The sequence below is a fragment of the Loxodonta africana genome, chromosome 24, assembly GCF_030014295.1.
Source record: "Loxodonta africana isolate mLoxAfr1 chromosome 24, mLoxAfr1.hap2, whole genome shotgun sequence".
Classification (NCBI taxonomy): Eukaryota; Metazoa; Chordata; class Mammalia; order Proboscidea; family Elephantidae; genus Loxodonta; species Loxodonta africana.
In genome coordinates this window covers 35,681,034-35,708,815 of record NC_087365.1, presented here as the reverse complement: position 1 = coordinate 35,708,815, position 27,782 = coordinate 35,681,034, and the positions used below count along the sequence as shown (strand labels likewise).

Here is a 27,782-nt window from a genome sequence, read left to right as displayed (position 1 = left end):
AGATTGTTTTGGCTATTTGAGGTCCTTTACTTTTCCATATGAATTTTAGGATCAGCTTGTCAATTTCCACAAAAAAAGGCAGCTGGTATTTTGATGGGGATCATGTCGAATCTGTAACATCAACTTGGAAGCACTGGCATCTTAACGTAGTTTCTTCTAATCCATGAACAAAGATGTCTTTGCATTTATTTGGGGCTTTTTTTTTATCAGTTTAGTTCTTAACCACTGAGCCACCAAGGCGCCTGTATTTTTTGGAGTTATGTTTTATAATTTTCAGTGTACGAGTCTTTCACTTTCTTGGTTTAATTTATTCCTAAGTATTTTATTTTTCTGATGCTACTGTAAATGAAATTGTTTTCTTAAATTCATTTCCAGATTGTTCATTGCTAATGTTTAGAAATACAATTATTTTTCTATGTTCATCTTGTATCCTGCAATCTTGCTGAACTTCTTTAATAGCTTAATGATTGTGTGTGTGTGTATTCCTTGGGATTTTCTATTTAAAGATACATGTCATCTGAAAATAGAAATAGTCTTACTTCTTCTTTTCCAGTCTTGGTGCCTTTTATTTCTTTTTCTTGACTAATTTCCCTGGCCAGAACCTCTAGTACAATATTGAATAGAAATGGTGAGAGTGAGCACTCTTGTCTTATTGTTGATCTTAGGGAGAAAGCTTTCAGTCTTTTGCCATTATATGTGATGTTAGCTATGGGTTTTTCAGGCTGAGGAGTTTCTTTTCTATCCCTAGTTTTTTGAGTGTTTTTATAATGAAAGGATTTTGAGTTTTGCCGTATGCTTTTTCTGCATCTGTTGAGATGTTTTTAGTCTCTTTTAATCTGGAACAGTTCCTCAGTTTTTTTTTTTTTTCCCTCCTACTGAGGTGAATTCACATAACATACAATTAAGCATTTTAAAGTGCACCATTCAGGGATATTTAGCTTGTTCACAATGTTGTTCAGCCACTGGCTCGCTCTAGTTGCAGAACTTTGATCAGTCCGTAACAGCACCCCTTACCTAGTAAGTAATCACTCCCCCCCGCCCCCTCTCATCTTCTTGTAACCTCTGCTTTTTGACTATAGAGCCATAGGGCTTTGTCTCTTCTGGATATATCATATAACAGGATAAATTACACATCAACATGTTACCTTTTGTGTCTGGCTTCTTTAATTTAGCATAATGTTTTCTCCGGTCCATCCAAATTGTAGCATGTATCTGGACTCTGGGTGGCACAAACAGTTTGCACTTGGCTACCAACTGAAAGGTTGGTGGTTCGAACTCACTCAGTGGTGCGTCAAAAGAAGGCCCTGGCGATCTGCTTCTGTAAAGAGTATAGCCAAGAAGACCCCTTGGAGCTCCGTTCTACTCTATAACACCCAGTCATGGTGACCCGAGTCCGTAGCAGCTAACAAAACATCACTCCTTTGTTCCTTTTTATGGCTGAACATGATTCCATTTGTGTATACAGGCAGTCAGACGGGATCCATTCTAAGTGTGTCTTTAAGTTGAATATGTAGGTAAGTCGGAGCAGGTGCATGCGGTCCTTATTTAGCCTTACACGTTAGTGCAAGAAATGGCTAAAGCCTTTTCAATGATCTCAAAGCTGCACCTGCAGCAAGTCAAAGTGATTGCCATGAAGAGTTTGTTGTGAGTAGGGGTTGGCTGAGTAGTTTCAAAATGAGGCCAAATTTGCGTAACGTTAAAGGGCAAGTATTAAGTCGGACATTTGTAACCCGGGAACTGCTTGTATACCACAATTTGTCTATCCATTCATCTCTCGATGGACAGTTGAGTTTATTCCACTTTTTGACTATTATGAATAACACTGCTGTAAACATTTCTGTACAAATTTCTGTGTGGGCATATGTTTTTATTTCTTGGGTATATACCTAGGAGTGGAATTGCTGGGTTATGTGGTAATTCTGTATTTAACTTTTTGGGAAACCACCAGACTTTTCTTTAACACCTGTATCATTTTACATCTCCAGTAGCAATATATGATTGTTCCTATTTCTCTGCGTTCTCTCCAACACTTGTTATTTTCCATTTTTTTAAAAAAGTCCTTCTAGTGGATGTGAAGTGGTCTATGGCTGTGGTTTTGATTTGAATTGCCTTAATGACCAGTGATGATGAGCATCTTTCCGTGTACTTGTTGGCCATTTGTATATCTTCATTGGACAAACGTCTATTCAGTTCCTTTGTCCATTTCTTAATTGGATTGTCTTTTTGTCGAGTTATAAGAACTCTTTATGTATTCTGGATATTAAACTCTTTTCAGATGATTTGCAAATATTTTTCCTATTCGGTAGGTTTTTTCACCTTTTTGATAATGTCCTTTGATTCACTAAAGTTTTGAATTTCATAGTCTAATTTATCCGTTTTTTCTTTTGTCACTTGTACTTTTGGTGTCAAGTCAGAGTCCATGGCCAAATCCAAGATCATGAAGATTTACAACTGCATTTTCTTTTAAGAGTTTTATAGTTTTAGCTCTTATATTTAGGTTATGATCTCGTTTGAGTTAACTTTTGTCAGTGGAGTGATGTAGGGGTCCAGTGTCATTCTTTTGCTTGTGGTTATTCAGTTGTTCCAGCACCCCCGCTTTTGTCTTTCATGACACTGACATTGTTGGAGAGCCCAGGCCGTTCACTGTGTGTTTTCTCATGATTAGATGCAAGTTATACATTTTGACAGGACTACCACAGGCATGATGCTGTGTTCTTCTCAGTGCATCAAATCAAGGTAGTATCTGCCAGGTTCATCTGTCATAAAGTAACTGTTTCTCCCTTTTGTAATTAACACGTTGTACAGTGCAGTGAGCTAAGTGCTCAAATACTAGCTTGAAGGTTGGTGGTTCAAACCCACCCGGATGTGCTTCAGAAGACAGGCCTGGTGATCTGCTTCCAAAAGGTCAGAGCCTTGAAGACTCTAGGGAGCGGATCTACTCTGCGTAAGTGGGGTCTCCATGAGTTGGAATTGACTCGATGGCCACTAACAACAATAACTTTGAATTTGCATTTTCTCATCAAACTTCCACCCGCTACTTTTAACATCCGCTGATGATTCAGTTATTACTCTGATGGTTGCCAAATGGTGATTTCTAACTTCATCATTCCTTTTACTTTCATTAGTTGGTGACATTAAGTTTGAATTACCTGTTAGACCTGTTAGACATGCAAGTGGAAATACTGAATGAGAAGTTTGGAGTTGAGGGAAAAGTACAAAGCTGTAGGTGTAGCTGTAGGAGAGAGAAAGTTAAAGTCATAAGGCAACCGAGGGCCCCCAAGGGCATGTCGCCTTGGACAGAGGGGCATCACCGGGTGTGGGCTCTGCTGTGACACATTTTAGAGATAAACCCTCTGCTGGATGGGTCCAGAGGGTACCATGGCTTCATGGAGACTGGGCCTGGGGGTGTCCTGTCTCATGGGAAGCTGGGACTGTGGTAAGAAATGGTCCTCTTCCATCCAAAACCTGGCTCTGGGGAAAGCTCTTACTCCTTAGCCTGGCACAGCACTGGTCCCACTCATGCCTCTCTGCTCACTATGCCTTTCCCTGCTACTGCTTGGAGGACTCCTACTCATCCCTCAAAGCCCAGCTCAAGTGCTGCCTTTTCTCTGAAGCCCCCCAACAAAGCCATTAATTGAAGAAATAGTTCTTGAGGCTCTTGTCTGTGCTAGGCACTCCTGCCCTCCCTCAGGGAGTCCATTATCTCCTCTGTGGAGACAGATTTTCACATATAACCACACAGATATAATTCATCCTCACGTCAGGGGCATCGGTGATGAACAGCAAAGAAAAGCCATGTGACTATGGTGTAGCATGTAGAGGGGCTCACGGCGACCTGGCCCAGGCACTTGGGGGGGGCTTCCCTAAGGAAATGCCAACTGACCTGTAAACTAAGGAAAGAGAAGTTGTTGCCTGCGTTGGTGGGACATCCAGGGCTTCCTGCGCGAGGCACCGAGATGTGGCTGGAGAGCAGGGGGCGCTGTCAACGGAGGTGCGTGAGGACGGTGGGCAAGGGCCTCTGCAGCCAAGGTGAGGCCGGATTTTCTCCTGGGGGCAGTGGGCAGGCCACCGAGGGTTCTCAGTGGAGGGTGCGCCGCTCACTGGCATTTTGAGAAGTTTCCTCTGGCTGCAATGAGGAACAGGCAGGAGTGGCTGCAGGGATCATGTTGGTTTTACACATCATCCACAGAGTCAGGGCGGGAGAAACAATTTTATATTTCTCTTATAAACCCCACTCCACTGGTAGTGATCCACCGGTGGTGGGATCTTCAGCAAAGTTTACCCTGCTGGTGCTTATGTGGTCCTTAGTCTTCAGGCTCATTCTTATCCCTTTGTCCTGTCCATAATGCTCCTGGACCCAGTGCTGTTCCAGGCTCTGGCCAAACCTTCTCTCTGGTCTTGAGGGCATAGGTAGGGGCTCTGCGACCCTGAGGGAGCGAGGGGGTCTGGAAGGGGAGCTTGCGTCTCTCTGCTCTCTTTGCCCTGTCTAGGAACAGACCGTGGTGGCTGACAAGCTTCTGTGCCCCTCTGCCTCTTCCCCAACCACCCTGCAGCCTTCCGGAGGTGCTTCTGTCTGTCCTTGTGCTGGGCCCTTCCTGTTTCCTCAAGGACTGGGCTTTGGACACTCATCCCCAACTGCTTTGGGAAGCTGCTTCTCAGCCTTTCCCTGAAGTGGAGGAGATGGGGCATCAGCTGTGTCATGCTCTTGTCAAAACTGTGTAATCTGAATGTAGTCACGAGAAAACAGACAAATCCAAGTTATGTGACATTCAACAAGATACTTGAACACTTAAATAATGTCCCTGTCCTGGAAAACAAAGCAAAAACAGTAGGGGAACTGTTTCTGATGAAAAGAGACTAAAGACACGATTACTGAATGCAATGGTTTCTGACCGGACCCTGGATGGGAACAAAGTCCATAAAGGACATTATTAGGGCAATTGGGGAAACTGGATGACATCTGGGGGGTGGGAGCCCTCCCTGCATCGCTCCTGTGTTGTTTGAGAGATAATGGTGTTGTGGTCAGTAGGCACGTCCTCCTTCTCAGAGTTGCAGGACGTATTTTGGAGTGAAGTGTCATGCTGTTTGCAGCTTTGCCTCAGGAAAAACGTGTGTGTTTGTGTGTGTGTGTATATGTGTCTCCCAGGAGGGATAAAGCAAATATGGCAAAGTATGGCAAACACTGTGGCAAAATGGGTGATTCTGGGTAAAAGATATGGTGTTCATTGTAGTATTCTTTCAGCTTTTTAATTTTTTAAAATAAATAACTGGGGAATGAAATAAAGTCAAGGGTGGAAAACCTGCTTAATATTGACACCCCACACGTGGCATCGGGAGCAGTACCTTCACCTGCTCATCTGGGGCCTGCTGGGTGGATGGGCTGGAGGAAGCTGGCCGGAGGCCGCTCTGGAAACGTAGGGCTGTGCTCGGCAGCCCTGCTGGCCACAGCCTGGCACTAGGTGACCCCCCTGGGTAACAGCGATAATACCCCCCAACCCCACGACATACCTTTGGGGCATTTTACTTCTGTTGGACTGGCCTGGCCCAGACAAGCACCTTGCCTGGCTGAGCTCACACAGGAAGGTGGGGGCTGCTGTTGTCTTGATTCCTGGAGGAGGGAGTCAAGGCAGCAAAAACACTCAGAAGGGTCAGGGCTCAGCCCCAGCCCCCAAGGCCCAACAGGAACAGAGCTGGGCCTCCTGCTGGACGGAGGTCTCAGGTCCAGCCTGGCCTCCCCCTGCATTCCACTCAAACCTCTGGGTGCTGGGCTCAGTGCTGGCCGCAGAAATGCAGACGCATCCAAGGCAACTGGAAACCTCTGCACTTCCCCTTCGAGTCGCCCCAGCCAGTCTCAGGGCAGGGACAGTTCTAGGAAGGCACTAGCCCCAGGATTAATCAGAGCCACCCATGGTCACTGCACTTTCATCTGCTGCTAACGGAGGCCAAGTACTGGGTCCAGTGTTCGGGGCAAGATGTTTCAAGCACACAACGTCTGGCCCCCACAGTTGTGATGAGCTTGTGGCAAAGGCTGGGGCAGCTTGAACAAAGCTCCTGGGAAGGTGGTTCTGTGCTCCCTGGGCCTAAGGTTGTTGGGATCCCAGCTGAGCAGGGAGGAAGGAAACCAAGTGTCTGTGTCTCCAGAGCCTGGCCCAAGAACTTTGCAAAAGGCATGTTCCCATCACAGGGTGCTGGACCTGCTATTCCTTCTGGAACAATTCTGTCTGGAATGTACTCTCTCCAGCTCCTACCCCTGCACACCACCCACCTTCCCCAGGTTGGTCAGTACCCACTTGTCCTCCAGAATGCTCCTGCTCAGACTGCATTTGGTGGTGCTCTGCTCCACAGGTTCCCACGGCTTCATTCTGGTGTCTTCACTTCTACCACCCGCAATACTTGAGCTTATCTGACGTGGTCAGTGTCTGTCTCCCCGCCAGAGAGTGAGCTCTGAGAATGACCTCCACAAACCCCCCACCCGGCCTGGCCAAGTAGGGCTCTATTGACACGTTCAGTGCATGTAACCATCAAGTTGGAAGTAGTTGCCGGGGGGTTCAGAGTGCCCGTCCAGAGAGGCGTGCAAACAGCTGGGTGTGTGGAGGGGTGTGGACTGTCAGGGAGGGTGGCCTCGAACAGCTCACTTGGTGTCGCAAGTCGTTATTTCTTGTGAGAAGCTGATAAGGTGAAGGTCGTGCCCTCATTTTCCAGATGAGGCAACCGAGAGCTTGGTTTCCTTGCTCAGGATCAGTGCTGGTGTGTGCTCGAGCTGGCATTACCATCTGCTTGATCTCTTGAGTCTCCAAAGAGCTGCCTTTGGGAGGGGGGGTCTGGGTTGGTCTCCTGGGAGAGCCCATTCCCACCCGCCTCTTCCCAGCCTGCCATCCCAATGCAATAACACCAGGAGCCCTTGGTACACGTGACCTCATTTATTCTCACAACATGCCTGTGAGGTAGGGAGGGGCAGGGACTGTCCCCGTTTTACAGAGGAGGAAGTTGAGGCACACAGAGGTCAAGTGACTTGCCCAAGGTCACAGATGGTGGCCAAGCTGGAATGGGGCCCCGAGGGCAGCCCCAGAGCAGCAAGCGCCGGACAAGAGGATGTCTCCAATGTCATAGAGTCGTATACACAGTATAGAGCAGCCCCTTGCGTGCTGAGCTCGTGGCCTAGCTTGGCCCCTGTGCCAACGGCCTGCCCTTGCCCTCCCCACCCACCCTGCAGACCCGGGCCATTGCAGCTCAGGGCTCATGACACCCTGGGAGTAGGAGTGAGGGGCAGGGGAGAGAGGAGGAGGATTGGGGTTTAAAAAAAAGAAAACTGAGGCTGGGCAGATGGGCCCATGGGGGAGGGGGCAGGGTAGGAGACCAAAAAAATTGAAAAAAAAAAAAAAAAAAGGGCTGCTTACACACAAGGTATATATTTTTACACACACTTGTACACACACCTAGATATAGTACATGTAAAAATATATGCTATTCACACACCCACCCCCTGCCGGGTGCCCCGAGAGACAGTGGTGGTGGGCATGGGTGAGCAGATGGGCATTTGTTAAATATACACTCTAAGGGTCTATGTGCATATGTACAGTACGTACAGACACAGCTGCCCCGCCCCTTGGGGACTGTACACAGGCTCGGCCGAGAACAGACAACCCCTTGGAAAATGGGGTCCCTCTCTTGAGTGCACCCTGTCATAAATTTTCTTTTGCTGAAGGAAGGGGCTGGAAAGAAGAAAAAGGCGGGAGTCTGGAGTACAGTAACTGTGGCTTTATCTCTTTTTCCCTCCAAAGACATTTTTAAACCCTCCTCATCTGCTTAGAGAGGCATCACCTGCTGCCACTGCTGAGGGCTGGAGGACAGCAGTGGGAGGTGCTGGGCCCGGGAGAAGGAACCTGCATGTGTGTGTGTGAGTGTGTGTGAGCACTTGGCAACGGAGGTGGGGGTGCATGGCTACCTCTCTGTCCTCTGGGCCCTCAACCACAAAAGAGGCTGAGAACCAGAAAGACCCTAGTCAGACGGTGGCCCCTGTGTGAGCTCTAAAGTGAAAAGAGAAACCCAAGAATGAAAAATCCAAGGTCAGAGGGGGAGTAGCTGGGAGAAGGAGGGACATGGAGGTGCCCAAGGCTGCCCTTGGACTGTCGTCATCTTGTAAACAAGCTAATTTCTCATTAGATAGAACAAGTAAAAAGACCGCAGTCTGGAGGCTGGGCCGGGGAGTGCCGGAGTCCATCTATCTAGTCCACCACGGCCAGCAAGAGGAAAAAAAGTTTTTTGTTTCTTGTTGATTTGTGTGTATGTGTGTGAAGTCTTCATAACCTAAAGCTGGGAGGGACCCAAAAAAGCCAAATTGTGAGCCCTTGTATGCATCAATTTGAAAGTTGGCTCAGGGTCTCTAGGCGATAATCATACTAAAGGTTGAGAAAATTTGTTCCATTTGCATTTAGTTTTTCTGTTTGTTTTTTAATGATGTAAAAATGATTTCCTTCCTCCTTCATGGTCTCAGAGCCGGGTCTGGGCCTCGGGGACGTAAATCTCGATGCTGTCTGCACTCTCTGTGGCTGAGTTCTGCCGCACAGAAGCTGCCCGCTTGGCTGCCAGGAGTCTCTTGCGGGCCTCCTGGCGCTGCTTGTCTCCGGCGTCTGAGGCCTTGTCGCGGCTCACTGCCGGCTTGGATTTGGCTGGCTTCTTTGGGACCGGAGGGGGTGGTTTCTTCTCCTCCTTTAGTAAGACAGTGAGCAGGGAACAAAAATAAAATAAAGGTGCCACATTTTGCGTGACACTACCCCCAACTATATGCTGGCAGCTGAAGTCTCTACCCCAGCCTCCCCGCATCAGGCACAAGCAACACAAATTTGGAATCAGGAAGCCAAAAGAAGCAATGATAGTGGGAACAGCACAAGGCATAGGCGCAAAAGGCAAGCTTAGACCCCTAGAATGTTCTACCAGGAAGGCCTGGACAAATCACCTGTTCCTACCCTTGCTTGGAACCACTGGGAGTCTGAGTCATCCAGCTAGAGATGGGCCTTAAATGCAGGGTTCTTGACTCCCATCCCACATCTCACATGCTATTCTAGGGGATTAGAGCTTAAAGGGGCCACTATCCAATAACTACAGGGGTCATTGGGTTGTTCTACTGTTTTACAGAAGAAAGCCTGAGCCTCAGGGCAGAGGCTGGCAGAAGTAGGCTCAGCCCCAGTACTCCCAGCAGCATGGTCCCAGGAAAAGGATCATTTTGCTGCCTCCAAGGTACCAAAAGCCATGTCTAGGTTAGTACCCAATGGTGTGGGCATGTGTCTCCCAGGATCCCCATTTTCTGAACATGCAGGGCAGGATGGCATGCTTCAGGGGGCAGCCTCAACTACACAGAGCAAGCGGCATGCTGGACAAGTGCCAAGCATGGACCCCACGCATTGATGGACGCGAGCCCCCAGCTCAAAGACGACACACGGAGAAGGGAGCCAAGCAGCACTGACCGATGTGGGCAGCGTTATTGCCGACCAGGAATTTGTCCCTGGACTTCCCCTCCGCACTGCTCCATGCTCACCTTCCTCTTCTCGGGGGTCTCCACCAGCTGCCAGCTGTTGGCCTTGAGGTGGTAGAGCTCGTCAAACTTCATGCTGATGTCCTCAATGGACAGCTGCAGCAGGTCCCAGAACCCTGCCAGGTCCTGGGCTGTGGGACGTGGGTTGGCGTCGGGGTTCTGTGGGGCAGATGGAGATCAGTGGGGCTAACACAAGGCAGAGGCTTGTCCTGCACTCTACCCCACACAGGACCTCCCTGCCTGCACTGGTTTACATATACGTGGCCCGAGGCCATGGCCACGCCACCACTCTGGGTTATTAGAAGGAAGGCTCACGTATGCACTGGGTCCCTAATGCACACCAAGCAGACAAATGTTTTCATTTACAGGGAGGTTAACAGGACAGATGGTTCTGCAGCAAGGCGGGGAAGCCAAGATTCGCACCCAGGTGGGTGTGGTTACAGAAGCTAAGTCAACACAGTGCTCATTACTGACTGCCCACCCTACAAACCCCTAAGGGTCCTGGAGACATATGAACTCCCTCCTCTCCCAAAGTACACAGACTGGGCTAGCTGAAGAGCGCCTCCCCTGGGAAAAGCTACCTTGCTTCTGGCTTAACCTATTGCAAGCCCTCCTAACAGGTAAAGGTGAGGGAGTAGAAAAATACCACATCTAGTCTTTAGTTATTACCTTGAGGGTATTCTTAGACATAGGTTATGGTTTTGTTTGTTACATTCAGTGATTTTTAATTTTCATGCAGAGTTTAATTTCTATATATAAAGGCAGCAGAGATCTGAGAGGTCAATTTCCTGGGCCCTTTGTTGTGCTAGGCAGTGCCGACACACAGGCCAGTCCAGCTGGTGGGATCTGGCCGGCAGCCAGTCTGGAAGCCCCACTGTGGAGGAAGAAGAATCACACTTACCAAGTTTTGCTCACAGAGGCCCCGGAACTGCTGGAACTTCTGGGACATCAGTAGCTGGGCACTGCCCACAGCACTGAGGACTTTTCCTAAGACTGAGAAGGAAAGGGAAGAAAAAGACTGACTTAGCAGAGCACAGGGTTTGCTGGGGTAGAAGGGGGATCAGGTCATGGCTTTCATCTCCTACTTCCTTAAAATAAGATCAAATGCCATCACCAAATGATGATTTGTATTCTATCTTATTGTGAAACATACCAATAACACAGATAAAGTAAACCCCATCCTCTAGTTCCTAAGAACACTTTTATGGCAGTAAGTTTGGGGGGGAAAAAAATTTAAATGGAAAAACTGAAGCAGAAGTTAAAAATCTTAAAAAGGATCTAGGCCTAGATAGTTTTATAGGTGGAATTCTATAAAACCTTAAAATAAACAAAAAAACCCCATTGTTGTTAATTCTGACTCATAGCAACCCTACAGGACAGAGTAGAACTGCTCCACAGGGCTTCCAGGGCTAAAACTTTAAAGGAACAGATAAACCCTATCTTATATATTCAAACTGTTCCAGAGATTAGGTACATACAGAAAATGACAACTCATTTCAGGAGCCCTGAAGAGGAGACAGGATACACCAATAACAGACCACTTTCATTATGAACATAGATGTAAAAGTCTTACCTATAAGATCTAACTGAAAGACACTAAAAACAAACAAAAACAAACCTTTTACCATTGAGTCAATTCCAACTCAGAGCAACCCTGTAGGACAGAGCAGAACTGCCCCAAAGAATTTCCAAAGGAGCTCCTGGCGGATTTCAACTGCCAACCTTTTGGTTAGCAGCTGTAGCTCTTAACCACTATGCCACCAGGGTCTAAATAAATGGAGAGACGTACCATGTTCTTAGAAAAAGCTCAATTCATAAAGATATTAATTTTCTCTATAGATTTAATACAATTCCAGTAAAAATTTCAACATGAAATTTGAAAAGCTGATTCTAAAATTTATATGGAAGAGCAAAGAGCCAAATTGGCCAAGACACTCTTGAAGAAGAATCCAAAAAGACAAATCACAAACTGAGAGAACATATCTACAATGCGTATGACACAAAGGTCCAGAATTGTCCTTCCAATTATCAAGACTCACTATATAGTTACAATGTGACTGACCTAGGGAAAGACAAAACAGAAAGTTTAGAAACATATCTACACATATAGGGCAACCTGATAAGTGTTGGAGCTGGATCTGAGATCAGCAGGGTAGAGACGAACATTTCAATGTAACTATTCAATAAGAAAAAATAAAAATAAAGCCTTGCCTCACCCCAAACAGAAAAATCAACTACAGTGGGATCAAGGACTTAAATGTGGAAGGCAAAACTTGAAAACTTTTGAAAGAAAACAGTAGCATATTTTTTTGACCTTGTGATAGGGAAAGGTTCCTTAAGATAGACAAAATGCAAACTGTAACAGAAAAGACTGATAAATCTGACCACACTAAAATTAAGAATTTCTGTTCATCAAAAAATACCATAAACAAAGTGAAAAGACAAGTGACAAACTAGGAGAATATACCAGTGATACATGTAACTGACAAAGGTCCAGAATCTAGAATATATAAAGACTGCCTGGGAGGCACGAAGAAAAAGACGACCCAGTAGAAGTGCTCGGCTGCCAATGGAAAGGTTGGCGACCAGTGACCCCACGGTACAAATGATCTGGTGATCTGCCCCTGTACAGATGACAGCCTAGGAAACCACCCTACAAGGCACTCTATCTTATAGGTTGGTTGGTATGTTTTGGAATCGACTCGAAGGCACACAACAGTAACAGTAGAAAAATGAGCAAAAGACATTAACAGGCATTTCACTGAAAGGGAAACATAAATGGCTAATACGTGTAAAGATGCTCCACTTCACTAGTAACCAGTGCAATGCACGCTATGCTCATTATTTCATACCTACAGACTGGGGCAGGAAAGAGCCTCTTACATACTATTACACAGTGCTCATGGCGGTATAAATTGGTATAACGCTCTGGAGTGCAGTCTGGCCCTTTACTGTAAATCTGAACATCTGCACACTCTATCCACATACCTAAGCATTTTCACTCCCAAATATATACCATACAGAACTCTTGTACACCTGGAGACACAGTAAAAAATGTCCATAACTACCATTATAAAGGTGAATGAATGCTTTCCCGCTAAGATCAGGAAATGAGACAAGGGTGCCCACTCTTGCCACATCTGTTCAACATTGTACTGGAGGTTCTGGCCAGGGTAATTAGGCAAAAAAGAAATAAAAGGTATGCATATTGGAAATAAAGAAGTAAAACTCTCTCTACCTGCAGATGACATGATCCTGTATATAGAAAATTCTAAGGCGTCCAAAATAAATAAATACCCCAAATAAATACCCTAAAACAATTAGAACTAATAAAGGAGTACAACAAGGTTGCACAAGGTTGCAAGATACAAGATCAGTATACAGAACTGAACTATATAATAATGAACAATATGAAACTGAAATTAAGAAAATTCCAATTATATCAAAACAAAATAGTTATGAATAAATTTAGTAAAATAAGTGTAAGATTTATACACTGAAAACTGCAAAACATTGTGGAAAGAAATTAAAAAGACCTAAATAAATGTATTCTCTGTTCATGGACTGAAAGGCTTAATATTATTAAGATGGCAATATTCAAATTAATCTGAAGATTCAATCTCTATCAAAATTCCAGCTGGCTTTTTTGCAGAAGTTGACAAGCTGATCTTAAAATTCATATGGAAATGTAAGGAACCCAAAATAACCAAAACAATCTGGAGAAAGAACAAAGTTGGAAAACTTGATGATTTCAAAACTTATTACAAAACTACAATATCAGGGCAGTGTTCTTCTACTGGCATAAAGACAGGTCAGTGGGCTAGAAATCAGAGTCCAAAGTCAAACCCATCCATGGTCAACTGATTTTTGAGAAGTGTGTCAAGACCATTTAATGGGGAAAGAATAGTCTTTTCAACAAATAGTGCTGGGACAACTGGATATCCACATAAGAAGTAGGAAGTTGGGTTGCTACTTAACACCATATAAAAAAATTAACTCAAAATGGATAAAAATTCTAACTGTAAGAGCTAAAACTATAAAGCTCTGAGTGACCTTGAATTAGCAATGGTTTCTTAGAGTTGATACCAAATGCACAAAGGAGAAAAAGATAAACTGGACTTCATGGAAATCAAAGAGTCAAATACGCAGATTAAAAAATGGACAAAGGATCTGGAAGGACTTTTCTTCACAGGCGACATACAAATGTCCAACAAGCAGATGAAAAGATTCTCAACATCATTAGTCAAAAGGGGAATTTCAAATCAGGACTTCAATGAGATACCACTTTATATTCACTAAGATTACTGTAGGAAACCCTGGTGACATAGTGGTTAAGAGCTACAGCTGCTAACCAAAAGATTGGCGGTTTGAATCCACCAAGTGCTCCTTGGAAATCCTATGGGGCAGTTCTGCTCTGTCCTATAGGGTCTCTGTGAGTCAGAACTGACTTGACAGCAATGGGTTTCATTGTTTTTTAAGATGACTGTAATCAAAAAGAGGGAAAATAACAAGTGTTGAGGGTGTGGAGAAATTGAAACCCTCATATACTGGTGGGAATGTAAAATGATATAATCACTGTGGAATACAGTTTGGCAGTTTCTCAAAAAGTTAAATATAGGACTACCATACGACCCAGCAATCCCACTCCTAGGTATATACCCAGAAGAACTGAAAGCAGGGACTTGAAAAGATACTTATATACCTTATGCTTGTAACAGCACTATTGCCAATAGCCAAAAGATGGAAACAACATAGACAGCCATCAACAGATGAATGGATAGACAAAATGTGGTATATTCATGCAACAGAATATTACTTGGCAATAAAAAGGAAGTACTCGCACATCCTGCAACATGAATGAACCTTGCAAACATTATGCTAAGTGAAAGAAGCCAGACACAAAAGGCCATGCCATATATTGTATGATTCCATTTATATGAAATGTCCAAAATAGGCACATCCATAGAGACAGAAAGATTAGTGGTTGCCAGGGGCTGGTGAAGGGAAAATGGGGAGTGACTGCTCATGGGTACAGTGTTTCTGGGAAGATGGAAATGTTCTGGATTCGTGGTGATGTGCACTGAGTTGTACATTTTAAGATAGTGAATCTTGTGTGAATTATATCTAAATTTTTTAAATTGGCAAAAACTTTTTAAAAGACTACATTTTTTTAGCCTTTCTTGCAGGTCTAGAGATGAGTAGCTGTAAGTATAAATTCCGGGCCAGAAACAGCTCTCCGGGGTCTCTAATGACCTCCATATTTCTAAATCTCACCGGTGCTCATCACTGGCATTTCACACAACTGATTGTCTCTTCTTCTTGAAACCTTTATTCAGTTGGCTTTTCTTGTATCTCACTGGTCCCTCCTCTAGTCCCAGAGCATCTCAGGACTCAGTTCTTGGATAGCTTTTCTTCTCTATTGTTTAGGCAATCACATCTCATTTTTGGCCTTCATCTATACTCTGAAGACTCCCAAATTTAATTTTCAACCTGGACCTCTCCCTGGACTTACATAGCCAGTTGCCTGCTTGACTTCTCTACTCAGTTGTCTAATAAAGCATATGAAATTGAACATGTCCATAACAGAACTCCTGACTTCTCTCCTGATACCTACAGCTCCTATAGTCTTTTCCATCTCAGTGGTAACCTCCATCCTGCTTGTCACTCAGACTCCAAACCATTTTTTACTCCACTCCTCCTACCCTGTTACCTAATCCATCAAGAAATCCTGTTCTAGGAAAGCAATAGGAGGCAGGCCCCAACTTCTCATAAAAAGACCAGAGTTAATGGTCTGACTGAGACTAGAAGGACCCTGGTGGTCATGGCCCCCAGACCTTCTGTTGCCCCAGGACAGGAACCATTCCCAAAGCCAACTCTTCAGACAGGGCTTAGACTGGACAATGGGTTGGAGAGGGATGCTGGTGAGGAGTGAGCTTCTTGGATCAGGTGGACTATTGAGACTATGTTGGCATCTCCTCCCTGGAGGGGAAATGAGAGGGTAGAGGGGGTTAGAAGCTGGCGAAATGGACATGAAAAGAGAGAGTGGAGGGAGGGAACGGGCTGTCTCATTAGGGGGAGAGAAATTGGGAGTATGTAGCAAGGTGTATATAAGTTTTTGTGTGAAAGACTGACTTGATATGTAAACTTTCACTTAAAGCACAATAAAGATTAAAAAAAAAAAAAAAAAAACCCTGCTCTAAGGGTCTGGGGTCCGGGGACCACGGTTTTGGGGGACATCAGGTCAATTGGCATAACAAAGTTTATTGAGAAAATGTTCTGCATCCCACTCTGGTGAGAGTGGCATCTGGGGTCTTAAAAGCTAGTTAGTGGCCATCTAAGTTGCATCAACTGGTCCCAACCCACCTGGAGCAAGAGAAAATGAAGAAACCAAAGACAAGAGGAAAATATTACCCCAAGAGACCGAAAGGGCCACATAAACCAGAGACTCCATCAGCCTGAGACCAGAAGAACTAGATGGCGTCTGGCTACCACCAATGACCGCCCTGACAGGGAACACGACAGAGAGTCCCTGACAGAGCGGGAGAAAAATGGGGTGCAGAACTCAAATTCCAGTAAAAACAACAGATACTTAATGGTCGGACTGAGACTGGAGGAACCCCAGATGACATGGCCCCCAGACTCACTGCCAACCCACAACTAAAACCATTCCCAAAGCCAACTCTTCAGACAAAGATTAGACTGGACTTAAAACATAAAATGATACTCGTGAAGAGTCGCTTCTTTATTCCAGTACATACATGAGACTAAATGGGCAGCTCCTGTCTGGAGGCGAGATGAGAATGCAGAGGCAGACAGGAGCTGGCTGAATGGACCCGGGAAATACAGGGTAAAAAGGAGGAGTGTGCTATGGCATTACAGAGGGAGCAACTAGGGTCACGTAACAATGTGTGTATAAATTTTTGTATGAGCTGTAAACTTTGACTTAAAACACATACACACACACACACACAAAAAAAAAAACTGTAAGCATTGAGAGCACAGCTGTCTCTTAAAATTGTCTAAGATCCCTGGACGCCCTGCTAACTCAGAACCAAAGCCGCTCCCAAAGTCCACTTTTCGCCAAAGATTAGATAGGCCTATAAAACAAACAATAACATGCATGAGGAACGTGTTTCTTAGTCCCAACAACTCATATGAGACTAATGGGCAACACCTGCCCCAAAGTGAAAATGAGAAGGCAGGAAGGGACAGGAAAACTGGACAAATGGACACAGGAAAACTGGACAAATGGACACGGGAAACCTGGGGCAGAAAGCGGAAGAGTGCTGACACATTGCGGGGTGCACCCAATGTCACAATTTGTATATAAATTTTTGAATAAGAAACTAATTTGCACTGTAAACTTTCACCTAAAGCACAATAAAGTCAAAAAAAGAAATCCTGCCCTATCTTCAAAATATATCCAGAATCTAACTGCCCCTCCTTCCTCAAAATGTCCATGGCCACCACTGTCTTCTCTCACCCAAATTGTTATATCCTCCTAACTCACTTCCCAACTTCCATTTGTCCCCCTGCCCCTCATTGCCCCAAGTCTTTGGAACAGAGAAACCATATTAATCCTTTAAAAAAGAACATCAGATCGCAGCCCTCGAAATCTTCCAGTGAGTTATCTTAGAGTAAAAGCCAAGCCTTTAACAACGGTCTCTGAGGCTCTGTGTGATCGGGCTCTTCATGCCACTACCCTGACTTCATCTCTTATCACTCTCCTCTAGCTCACTCTGCTGCAGCCACATTGGCTGCCTTCTGGAGGCCTTGAACATGTACAGCACTTGCCTCCTGCTGTTCCCTCTGTCTGGAAGGCTTCTCCCCAGATCTCTACATGGCTTCTCTCCCTCCAAGGTCACCTTATCAGAGAGGCCTTCTGTGACCACTCTGAGTAGGACAGCAACACTGCTCCCACCCATGCAGCATTCACTATCCTGTTTACTGTGTTTATTTTCTCTGCTGCACATAGAACAATCTTGCATATTAAATTACTTATTTAACTGATTTAGTTTTCTGTCTCTCCCTAAAAGAATGTAAGCTCCATGAGGGCAGGGACTTTGTTTTTGTTCACTGCTGTATTCTAAGAAGTTAGAACAGTACCTGGCACATGATAGGTACTCAGTAAGTATTCACTGCATGAAGGTAAGGACTGAAAGGACACCTATTATAATCCTGGTAATTCCACACTGTCCTGGAGGTCCTTGTCATGCAGTCAGACAAGATATGCATGAGACATGGGACTAGAAAGGGAGGCCATAGATTGCCATTATTAATAAAAAGGTACACCTGAATGTAAGGAAAATGAAAATCTTCACAACTGGACTGATAAATGACACGGAGTGGAGGAGAAATTGAAGTTGTCACTGAAACTGTCAATGATTTCATTCTACTTGGATCAACAATCAACATCCACGGAAGCAGCAGTCAAGAAATCAAATGATGTACTGCACTAGCCATGTACTGCACTAGCGATGTACTGCACTAGCAAATCTGCTGCAAAAGACCTCTTTAAGGTTTGAAGAAGCAAAGATGTCACTTTGATAACTAAGGCACATCTGATCCAAGCCATGGCTTTTTCAATCGTCTCACATGCAAAAGTTAGATAATGAAAAAGGAAGCCACGAGAGCAAGTGATGCTTCTGCACTGTGGTGCAGGCGAAGAATATGGAATATATATTATCAAAAGGGTGAACAAATCAGTCTTAGAAGGAATACAACCAGAATGTTCCTCAGAAGTAAGGATGCTGAGACTGTGACTCACTTACCTTGGACATGTCACCAGGAAAGAGCAATTTCTAGAAAAAGACATCATGTTTGACAAAGCAGACAGCCAACAAAAATGAGGGAAGCCCTTAATGAGATCAGCTGACACAGTAATCGCAACAATGGACTCAAATGTACAAATAAATATGAAGATGGCACAGGACCAGGCAACGTTTTGTTCTGTTATATATAAGCTCGCCGTGAGTCTGAGTCAACTTGATGGCAACTAACAATGACAGTCATGGAGAAATTAGTCACACTTGACTGGAAGGATATAAAAAGAGATCTGAGTAAACAGCACTAAATTTTATTCATGGCTGTGAAGACTCAGTATTTTAAAGGTATCAATTTTTCCCAAATTATAAATCCACTCCAGTTCCAGTCAACATCCCAGCAAATTTTTTTTCTGAGGAATCTGACAAATTAATTCTGAGATTAATATTGAAAGAATGAAAGTATAAGAATACTTTCTCTTTTGTGGGGGCAGTAAAAAAAGCAGGGGAAGGGGGAATTCACCCTGCCAGGTATCAAGGCATATTCCAGGGCTATGGTAATTAAAATTGTATTAACACAAAAATAAAAGAACAGGAGACAGCCCAGAAATACACCCATGCACGTGCAGAAATCTGACAGAGGTTATGATTGACTAGCATCACTAATCGGTGGGCAAGGCAGAGACTCTTCAATAAACAGTGTTATGACAGGTGGTTTTTCATACGAAAAAAATGAGTGCTAGAATGCACACTATAAAACGAAGATGGATGAAACACCTAAATAAGAAAACAAAAAATAATCAAAATGCAAATATTTGAAACCAGTAAAAAAATTTTATGCCGTTGAGACATGGAAAGTGTTCTGAAGACTCAAAGGCATGAGACATTTACAAAAAGATGAATAAATATGAATCTATCAATATTAAAAATTATAGTGATAAAAGATATCATTAATTTTAAAAGACAAGCAACAGTGTGGAAAAAAAAATATAAATAGTAAGTATCCACATATAATAACAAGTATCCACATATAGTAAGTATCCACATATAATAACAAGTATCCACATATAGTAAGTATCCACATATAATAACAAGTATCCACATAGTAAGTATCCACATATAATAACAAGTATCCACATATAATAACAAGTATCCACGTATAGTAAGTATCCACATATAAGGACACAGTGTAAGTATCCACATATAACGAGAACTACAAATTAAACAATGAAGATGTGCACAGCTCTTCCGGTAACCAAGTAAATGCAAAATAAATCAACCAGATACAATTTTTCACTCATCAAATAAAGTTTGACAGGGTTAAGTCAACGACGATCCTAGGGAAATATATAGCAATTTTCAAACATTGTTGGTGTAAAGATAAACTGGTATAACTTCTTTGGAAAGCAATTAAGGAAAGCAATTAAGCAGAACTGATTAAAATGTAAAAGGTGTGTTCCTTCCCACCCAACAGCCTGTCCGAGGTACCTACCCTAGAGAAATTCTCTCACGTGTTATACTCAGGGAGACATGCACCAGGATGCAAGATTGAAAATATTTAAATATCCATTATGAGGAAAATGGACAAAGAAAATGTAGTATATGCATATGATTGACCACTCTACAGAGTTTAATAGAAATGAGCTAAAGCTGTGTGTATTAAACTAGACAGAACCCCCAAAACACAACGCTGAGTAACAGAAATGTTTGAGAATCAAACCCACTTCATCACCACCTTGCCATTAAGGTATCTGAGTACCCCAAGCTTGTTCTCCTGATCTGTACTGTTATTGGACGGCTACGCAGCACACGTTGCTTAGGAAGCACCTGAAATGCAGCTTGTCTCAATCAAGATGCGCTGTAAGAGTAACATGCACGCCGGGTTTTGAAGACTTAGTATGGAAAGGAATGTAAGACATCTTATTAAGAATTTTTATACTGAATATATGTTGAGATAGTACTATTTTAAACATATTGAGTTACCTAAATTATTGATTACATTTTACTTTTCACATGTGGCTCCTAGAACATTTAAAATCAGACATGTGGCTCACATATTTCAGCTGGACAGTGCTGCCCTAGATGCTCTGAATCTGGGCCACCAGGCAGTGTGGAGGGCAACGGCTGATGCTGTGGATTAAATGACAGCCTGCAAGCTCTCTTCCTCTGCCTGGTCAGCAACCCGACACACGCATGCTCCCCAGAGAAATGGCAAGATTCCTTTCTGAAGGGTATTTGGGAAGATTCTCAAGAAAAGGTAATATTCAAGGTCCTCTCTCAAGGAAAGGGCCTGTCATCCAGTTACCTAGAGCAGGGATTCTCTGGGGTTCTCAGGACCCCAAGGGGTACATGGATATTCAGGATGTTCTTAAACTTGGATGGGCAACAAACTAGTTTCGTTTAATAACAGTACCTGTGACTTTGTCACCAACAGAAATCACAGATGTCATATCACGTTACAGTTGTCACGGTTATCTTGAAATACTGTTTGTGGTCATCAATACTTTAAAATTATACTAATTAGACTCACTGCTAGATCTTGTTACTTAATGTGTTAACAAGTACATATATTGCTATATCACAAATTTATTTAAAATTGTGATAACTGTGTATTAATGTAATTGGTTTCCTTTGTAATTTTAATGTAATTATTATTTTATGTATTTAAACCTATGATTCTGAAAAAGTATCCAGAGAAGCCCACCTTTTGACAAGGCTGCCATCATAGAGCTTCCAGTCAACCTTCTCAAGTCCCTCAAACTTTTTTTATCCTAATTTTAATTTTTAGTAAATTAATGTATGTTCATAATTTAAAAAACCAAGTGAAAGCACAAGCAACGAAAGAAAAAAATTAATTGGACTTCATAAAAATTAAAAATTTTTGTGTATCAAAGGACACTATCAAGAAAATAAAAAGACAATATACAGAATGGCAGAATGTATTTGATAATGGTCTAGTATCCAGAATATATGAAGAACTCTTACAACTCAGTATTAAAAAGACAAACCCAATTAAAAAATGGGCAAGGGACTTGAAGAGGCATTTTTCTCCAAAGAAGACATACAAACGATCAAGAAGTACCTGAAAAATGCTCAACATTACTAGTAAGGAAATGCAGATCAAAACCACAATGAGATACCACTTCACGCCCACCAAAAAAAATAAAACATTGCTGTGGAGTCAATTCCGCCTCATAGTGACCCTACAGAACAGAGTAGAACTGCCCCATAAGGTTTCCAAGGAGCAGCTGGTGGATTCCAACTGCCAACCTTTTGGTTAGCAGCCAAATGCTTAACCACTGCACCACCAGATGGCTATAATCAGAAAGACAGATAATAACAAGTCTTGGTGAGGATGTATAGAAACTGGAAACCTCATACACAGCTGGTGGGGAGTATAAGCTGGTGCAGTCGCTGTGGAAAACAGTTTGGCAGTTACTCAAAATCTTTAACACAGAATTACCATGTAACCCTGCAATTCCATTCCTAGGTATAAAAAACCCACTGCCTCTGAGTCGATTCCAACTCACAGCGACCCTATAGGACAAAGCAGAACTTCCCTAGAGGGTTTTCAAGGGGCAGCTGGTGGATTTAAACTGCTGACCTTTTGGTTGGCAGCCGAGCTCTTAACCACTGTACCACGAGGGCCCGTACCTAGGTACATACCCCGCAAAACTGAAAACAGATATTCACACAAATACTGGCACATCAATGTTCAGAGTAGCACTATTCACAACAGTCAGAAGGAGAAACAACCCAAATGTCCATCAACAAATGAATAAACAAAATGTTTATCCAAAATTCCATAAATGAAATATTATTCAGCCATAAAAAGGAATGAAGTATTGATAATGCTGCGATACAAAAGGTCACATATTGTATGATACCACTGATATGAAACGTTCCGAAGAGGCTAATCCACAGAGACAGAAAGCAGATTAGTGGTTGTCAGGGGCTGAGGGTGGGAGGGATGGGGAATGACGGCTAAGGGTATAGTTCCCTTTTGCTTGAGTGATGAAACTGTTTTAGAACTACACAGAGGTGATGGGTGCACAACATCGTGACTGAACTAAGTGCCACTAAACTGTACACTTTAACAGGTTAATTTTATGTTACATGAATTTTACCCAATTAAAAAAAAGAGCACGATCTGGAGGGAGAGCCAAAGCTGTGGGCCCAACAATCCTGAAGTCACCAAGGACCCAAGTCGCTACTCCTGCTTTGGTGAGAAGTCAGTCAATACATTTTTGGATGAATGAATAATTGAAAAGCATTAGTTTGTTTTAGTTTTCCTCGAGACTGACAGTACAGCAATGCTGTTTGTGTTTTGTTGTGGCTTTTAAGCAGAAACAAGAACAAAACTAATGTTGGTGACGATGTGGAGAAACTGGAACCCTCATACACTGCTGGTGAGAATGCTGAATGGCGCAGCTGCTGTGGAATACAGTTTGGCAGTTCCCCAGGAAGTTAAGCATTAAATTATCACATGACCCGGCAAATGGACTCCAAAGTATATACTCAAAAGAAATGAAAATGTACATCCACACAAAAACTTTGTACAAAAATGTTCACTGCAGCATTATTCATAATATAGGGTCATCAACAAATGCATGGATCAACAAAATGTATATTCATATACAAAACCAAACCAAACCCAGTGCCATCCAGTCAATTCCGACTCATAGCGACCCTACAAGACAGAGTAGAAGTGCCCCATAGAGTTTCCAAGGAGCGCCTGGCAGACTTGAACCGCCGACCCTTTGGTTAGCAGCCGTAGCACTTAACCACTATGCCACCAGGATTTCCAATTATTCAGCCATAAAAAGGAATTAAGTACTGATACAGGCTAAAACATGCATAAACCCTGGAAACACTGTGCTAAGTGAAAAGAAGCCAGACACAAAAGGTCACATATGATATGATTCTATTTATATAAAATGCTCAGAAGAGGGAAACCCACACAGACAGAATTAGTGACTGATAAGAGCTGGGAGGAGGAGGGAATATGAAGCGACTGTTTATTGGTAGGGGTTTCTTTTTGGGGTGCTGAAGATGTTCTGAAATTAGGTAGTGGCGATGGCTGCACAACAGTGTGAATGTACTAAATGCCACTAACTTGTACACTTTAAGGGGGTTAATTTTATGGTATGTGAATTATATCTCAATAAAAGTGTTACAGAGTGAAAAGAAAACCTTCCAGAAAGTACAACAAAAAGACAGACACGAGGGAAGAAAAGATGAGAAACTGAGGATCAATTCCGCAAGTCCAACATTTGACTAAGAGGAATTCCAGTCAGAGCAAACAGAGCAAACAGAGGTGAGAAGATTATTTTTACAAATTGATGGTGTAGGGTTCTGTCAAGTTCATTTGGACTCATACTGACCCCACGTGACAGAGCAGAACTGCTCCACAGGGTTTTCTAGGCTGTAATCTCTATGAGAGCTATCACCAGGTCTTTTTTCCTACGGAGAAGCTGGGTGGCAATCCAAAGGCAGTCCAAACGTCTGAACTGCCAGCCATGTGCCTAACCTTTGTGCCACCAGGGCAAGAATAGTTCTAAGAAGCCAAAGACCTGAGTCTTCAGATGGAAATGACCTACTAACTACTGGCACCATGAATATAAAAAGATCCATTCCACAGCACGTCATTGAGAAATTCATAACGGAGATACTGGGAAGATTCTAAAAGCTTCCAGAGACAAAAAATAAAAAGAACTGAGAATTGGAATGGCATCAAACATTTCACCAGAAGTAATGGAGCCTTTAAGATTGAGGGCAAAGTATTTTCAACTCCATTTTATACCCAGTCAAACTGTGTGAGGTCTGAATAAAAACATGCAAAGCTTCAAAAAATTGGTGACTTAGGCATTGCTTGTTAGGAAGCTAACTGAAGAGGTACTTCAGCAAAATGAGGGACTAAAAACCAAGAAAGCAGGGTGTCCATCACAAGAAAGTGGTCAATCAAAGGCAGTCCAAGGTGATGAAGGGAAGTCTCAGGACAGCAGCTGGACAGCAGGCCCACAACCAGCCAGATCAGTGCAGAGGACCGAGGGCACCAGAGCAAAGCTGAGATCACGAGGTCATCTAATGTGTCTGCACATTTGGAAAATAAGAGCAGGTTGGCTGATCTGGTGGAATATGTGGAAAAAATTACAAATATATGTTTCGAAAATAAAGTATATGAAAAAATGAGGCAATCATTCATCTTAGGAAAAACAAAAGGTATAAAAAAGAAAATGAAATAATGTATACTGTTAGGCTCTGCAGTGAACAATATTTATGTGCTCAGAGTCAATAAAAATATTGGTTGTTATTTAACCAAAAACCAATGTAATATAGGGAGGGTGGGACAAAGGAGGTAGGGTGGTATGTAAGAGCTAAATCCTCATCTATTGTAACAAGAAATCAATACATAATGACAGTTTTAGACAAGAAATGTAATTATGTTTAAAAAAAAAAAAGAAACATGAAGGCAAATACCAGAATATACAGCTAATAAGAGCTGAAGGTGGAAAGGTTAAGGTAGGGCAGTGGGCTGGACATTTTCTGTCAGAAGCCTTTCAGTACTCTCTGAATTTTGCCTCTGATTTTTTAATACTATTATTGCAAAAAGCTATTAGGCACATACCTCACAACAGAGCCCTTCACACCAGTGGGTGTGACATCAAAGCTGGGAACTGGCCTAGAGGACAGTGAAAACAAAGACTCTAAAGTGCCCTCTGAATTATCGAAGGGTGCTTCCTTCAGGTCCCACCCCATCAGCTGGTCTATCTCATTTGGACACTGTAAAACTCTGTTCTTCCTGAACTTTCTGTCACAGAGGAGTTCACTGGGCACTGGAGCTCTGGCTGAATGAGGGCGGTATAGGGTGCGGCTTCTGGGGCAATAACCTGGAGCCTCCCAGGGACCTAGCTCCAAACTACTCCCTGCCCCTGCATCAACCGCCTATGAATCTAGGCTCCCTACATATTTCTAGTTCTTCAACTAATTTCCCAGGAGAATTTTTGGAAATAGGCATGGTATAGGTAGATGCCTAAGTGGAAAAGTAGATAATATCTGTCTTGTCCAGCACCCAGTCGAGATCCCTAGTGAGATCCCTGGAGCTCGGCACAGATGCTCTCAATAAGGAACTGTTCAAGGCATAGTTATGGTGCCAGCTTCCTCTGTGCCAGGCACTGTAGTGGGGCCTTTATGTGCACTGCCACACTCAATCTTCACAATATCCTTATAAGGTTAGAAAGTAGTCTCACCCACATTTTATAGACGAAGAAACTGAGGCTCAGAGTAACTTGATCAAGGTCCCAAGAGATGGAATCCAAACCCAGGTGGTTGACCCCAGCTCGCACTACAATAACCAGCAGCTATGCTATAAATTTTTTGGAAAAAGGTATGGTTACATAGATGGATGGAAGAAAGGAACTGACCCAACATGAGGACCTAAGAGACCTTCCCCATTCACAGACTCTGAGGCAGACTGGAAGGAAGCTGCAGAACTAGCTGTGCACCCCTCTTGCCCCTGCCCCATGGGGGCTGTCCAAGCAGCACCCACCTTCTTCAGAGAGGTTGTTCTCTTTGGTCTCCTTGTCCATCTGGCAGCACCAGCCTTCCAGCCGCTCTGTCTCAGCCTGAAGTAGCTTCAAGAACCAGTAACCATCTCGGCGGCAGGCCCCTGGCTGTGCTGGCTCTGCTGGGGAGCTGGAGGTCGTCTCAAGCCAGGGGTCAGGTGGGGGCAGCGAGGACGCCTCTAGGGCAGGGTCGCTGTTGTCTCCATAGGAGAGGTTGCGCTTGATCTGGGCAATCTTGGGGGCCTGCCGGGGGCCAGCATCAATGCTGATGGAGTTGGGGTGTGGGGTACAGTCCGGGAGGCTCCTCTCAGAAGACTTACAGCTCGAGTCGTTGGCATCCTGGGTATCCGAGTCAGTGTCCCGTCGGGAGGACATGCTGTGGGAGGGGGCGCTGTTTCTGTGGGTTGGGGATGGAGCAGAGTGGGGTAGGAGAGGGTGAGAGTCACCAAGAGGGCCAGAGGCCGCCCCGACCCAGACACACAGGAGACAGAGAAACGGATGCATCATCTGCTCACCATGCGCCTGAAGCGGGTCCCACAGCCCCCATCTCATTCTCGGCTCAGCCCTTGCCCCAACCCACCCACATCCACACGCACACACACACAGACAAGGTCATAAGGTTGCCTGTTTACTGCAGTGGGGCCAGGAAGACCACCAACACCAGGGTAGCTGGGGCCACATCTCAGCCCAGCCATGGCCCCCCATGGTTGATGAATCTCACAGAGCAAGTGCTCACTGCCTGCCCGCCCGCCTCCCATGCCTGGGCTACCGCCCGCATCCCAAACCCAGCTTGGTTATTAGAAATCCAGCAAGGAAAAGTGGGTTAGGGAGAGCAGGAGGAGAAGGCACAGGAGAGGGGAGAGCAGAAGGAGGGAGAGGAGGGGGGGAGAAGCAACCACCACCTCTGTCCGACTTACCGCCAGTCGTCCTCTACCTGAACCCCGATGGACTGGAATTTGGTAGCGGGACTGGGCTCCTCTTTTGGCACTGGCTGAATGCAGTCAACCTTATTGAAGGACAACGACAGCAACGGCACGGAGACAAAGACAAAAATAAAAAACAAACACCACACTTGCTGCTGAAATTCACATTAGTGGGAGGACGCAAACAGACGTGTGGACAGACAGACGTGAGGCATGCGGACACTGCACGTGGGCCCGAGGCCGGACCAAGTTAAGCCGGGCACTGCTCATTCGCGCGGAGGCGGGAGGTGGGATGGGGTGGAGATGAATGGCTTTCCCTACTCTGAGGAGGGTGCCATCACATCGATCGCTTTGGGTCCGTTGTCCTCCAAGAGGTGGGAACCGTTCCTTCTAGTCCTCTCCTTTACACGCATCAGAGAGAAGAAATAAAAGAAGGACAACGAAAGAGAAAGAAAACACACACACAAAGCCACAGCCGTTATCTGGTGTAGTTGAAGCTGGGGGCTGTCTTGAGGCAAAGATCACTCCCCCAACCCTGTGGCTGAAAGCCTAGAAAAGCAACTGGAGGCACTGACCTAAGGGCAAACCTTAGACAGCAGCTCTTAGCTTGAAAACTACCACCAAGGCAATAGCCAGGTCCCTGGATACTGGGATGCTGTCCCTGGTCCCTGAGCCTCAATCACACTTGGCTAAGGTCACTTGCAGCTCTGGGTGGACCTGGGGACAGCAGGAAGGCCAGGGCCGACCCCAAAGTTAGCACTCTATGCTTCTGGGGAAGTGGGAAGAAACACGACAATAGCGATACCCTGGGCCTGCCTTTTTTCCTCAAAGGTGTCTGGCCATGAAGCAGCCAGGCCAGCCTTCCCATCACCTCTCATGAATGAGGAAGAACCCACACTTGGGCTAGGGTTTGAGGCACCAAGAGGTGGGACAAGTGTTATCAGGGTATCCTCAGAAAGCAGGGACTCAGAAGCAGGGGCCAGGGAAGCTTTCTGGGGCA

General features: G+C 44.3%; 1 protein-coding gene across 6 annotated transcripts in view; it reads right to left on the bottom strand.

The window, feature by feature from the left end:
* Positions 1–829: 829 nt before the first annotated feature.
* The window catches only part of DLGAP4 (DLG associated protein 4), an 86,763-nt gene continuing 59,810 nt past the window's right edge, over positions 830–27,782 (bottom strand). For 4 of the 6 annotated variants that reach the window (XM_010591657.3, XM_010591658.3, XM_010591659.3 and 1 more), the window contains 5 exons: positions 26,777–26,865; positions 25,844–26,256; positions 10,434–10,525; positions 9,536–9,691; positions 830–8,709 (listed from right to left, as the gene is read on the bottom strand). In XM_010591657.3, coding sequence (XP_010589959.1) covers positions 8,491–8,709; positions 9,536–9,691; positions 10,434–10,525; positions 25,844–26,256; positions 26,777–26,865 — 969 coding nt within the window. In that variant the 3' untranslated portion in view covers positions 830–8,490. Of the gene's footprint in view, positions 8,710–9,535; positions 9,692–10,433; positions 10,526–25,843; positions 26,257–26,776; positions 26,866–27,103; positions 27,184–27,782 lie in introns of all 6 variants that reach the window. The other 2 variants (XM_003411691.4, XM_064276050.1) reach the window with 2 other exon arrangements.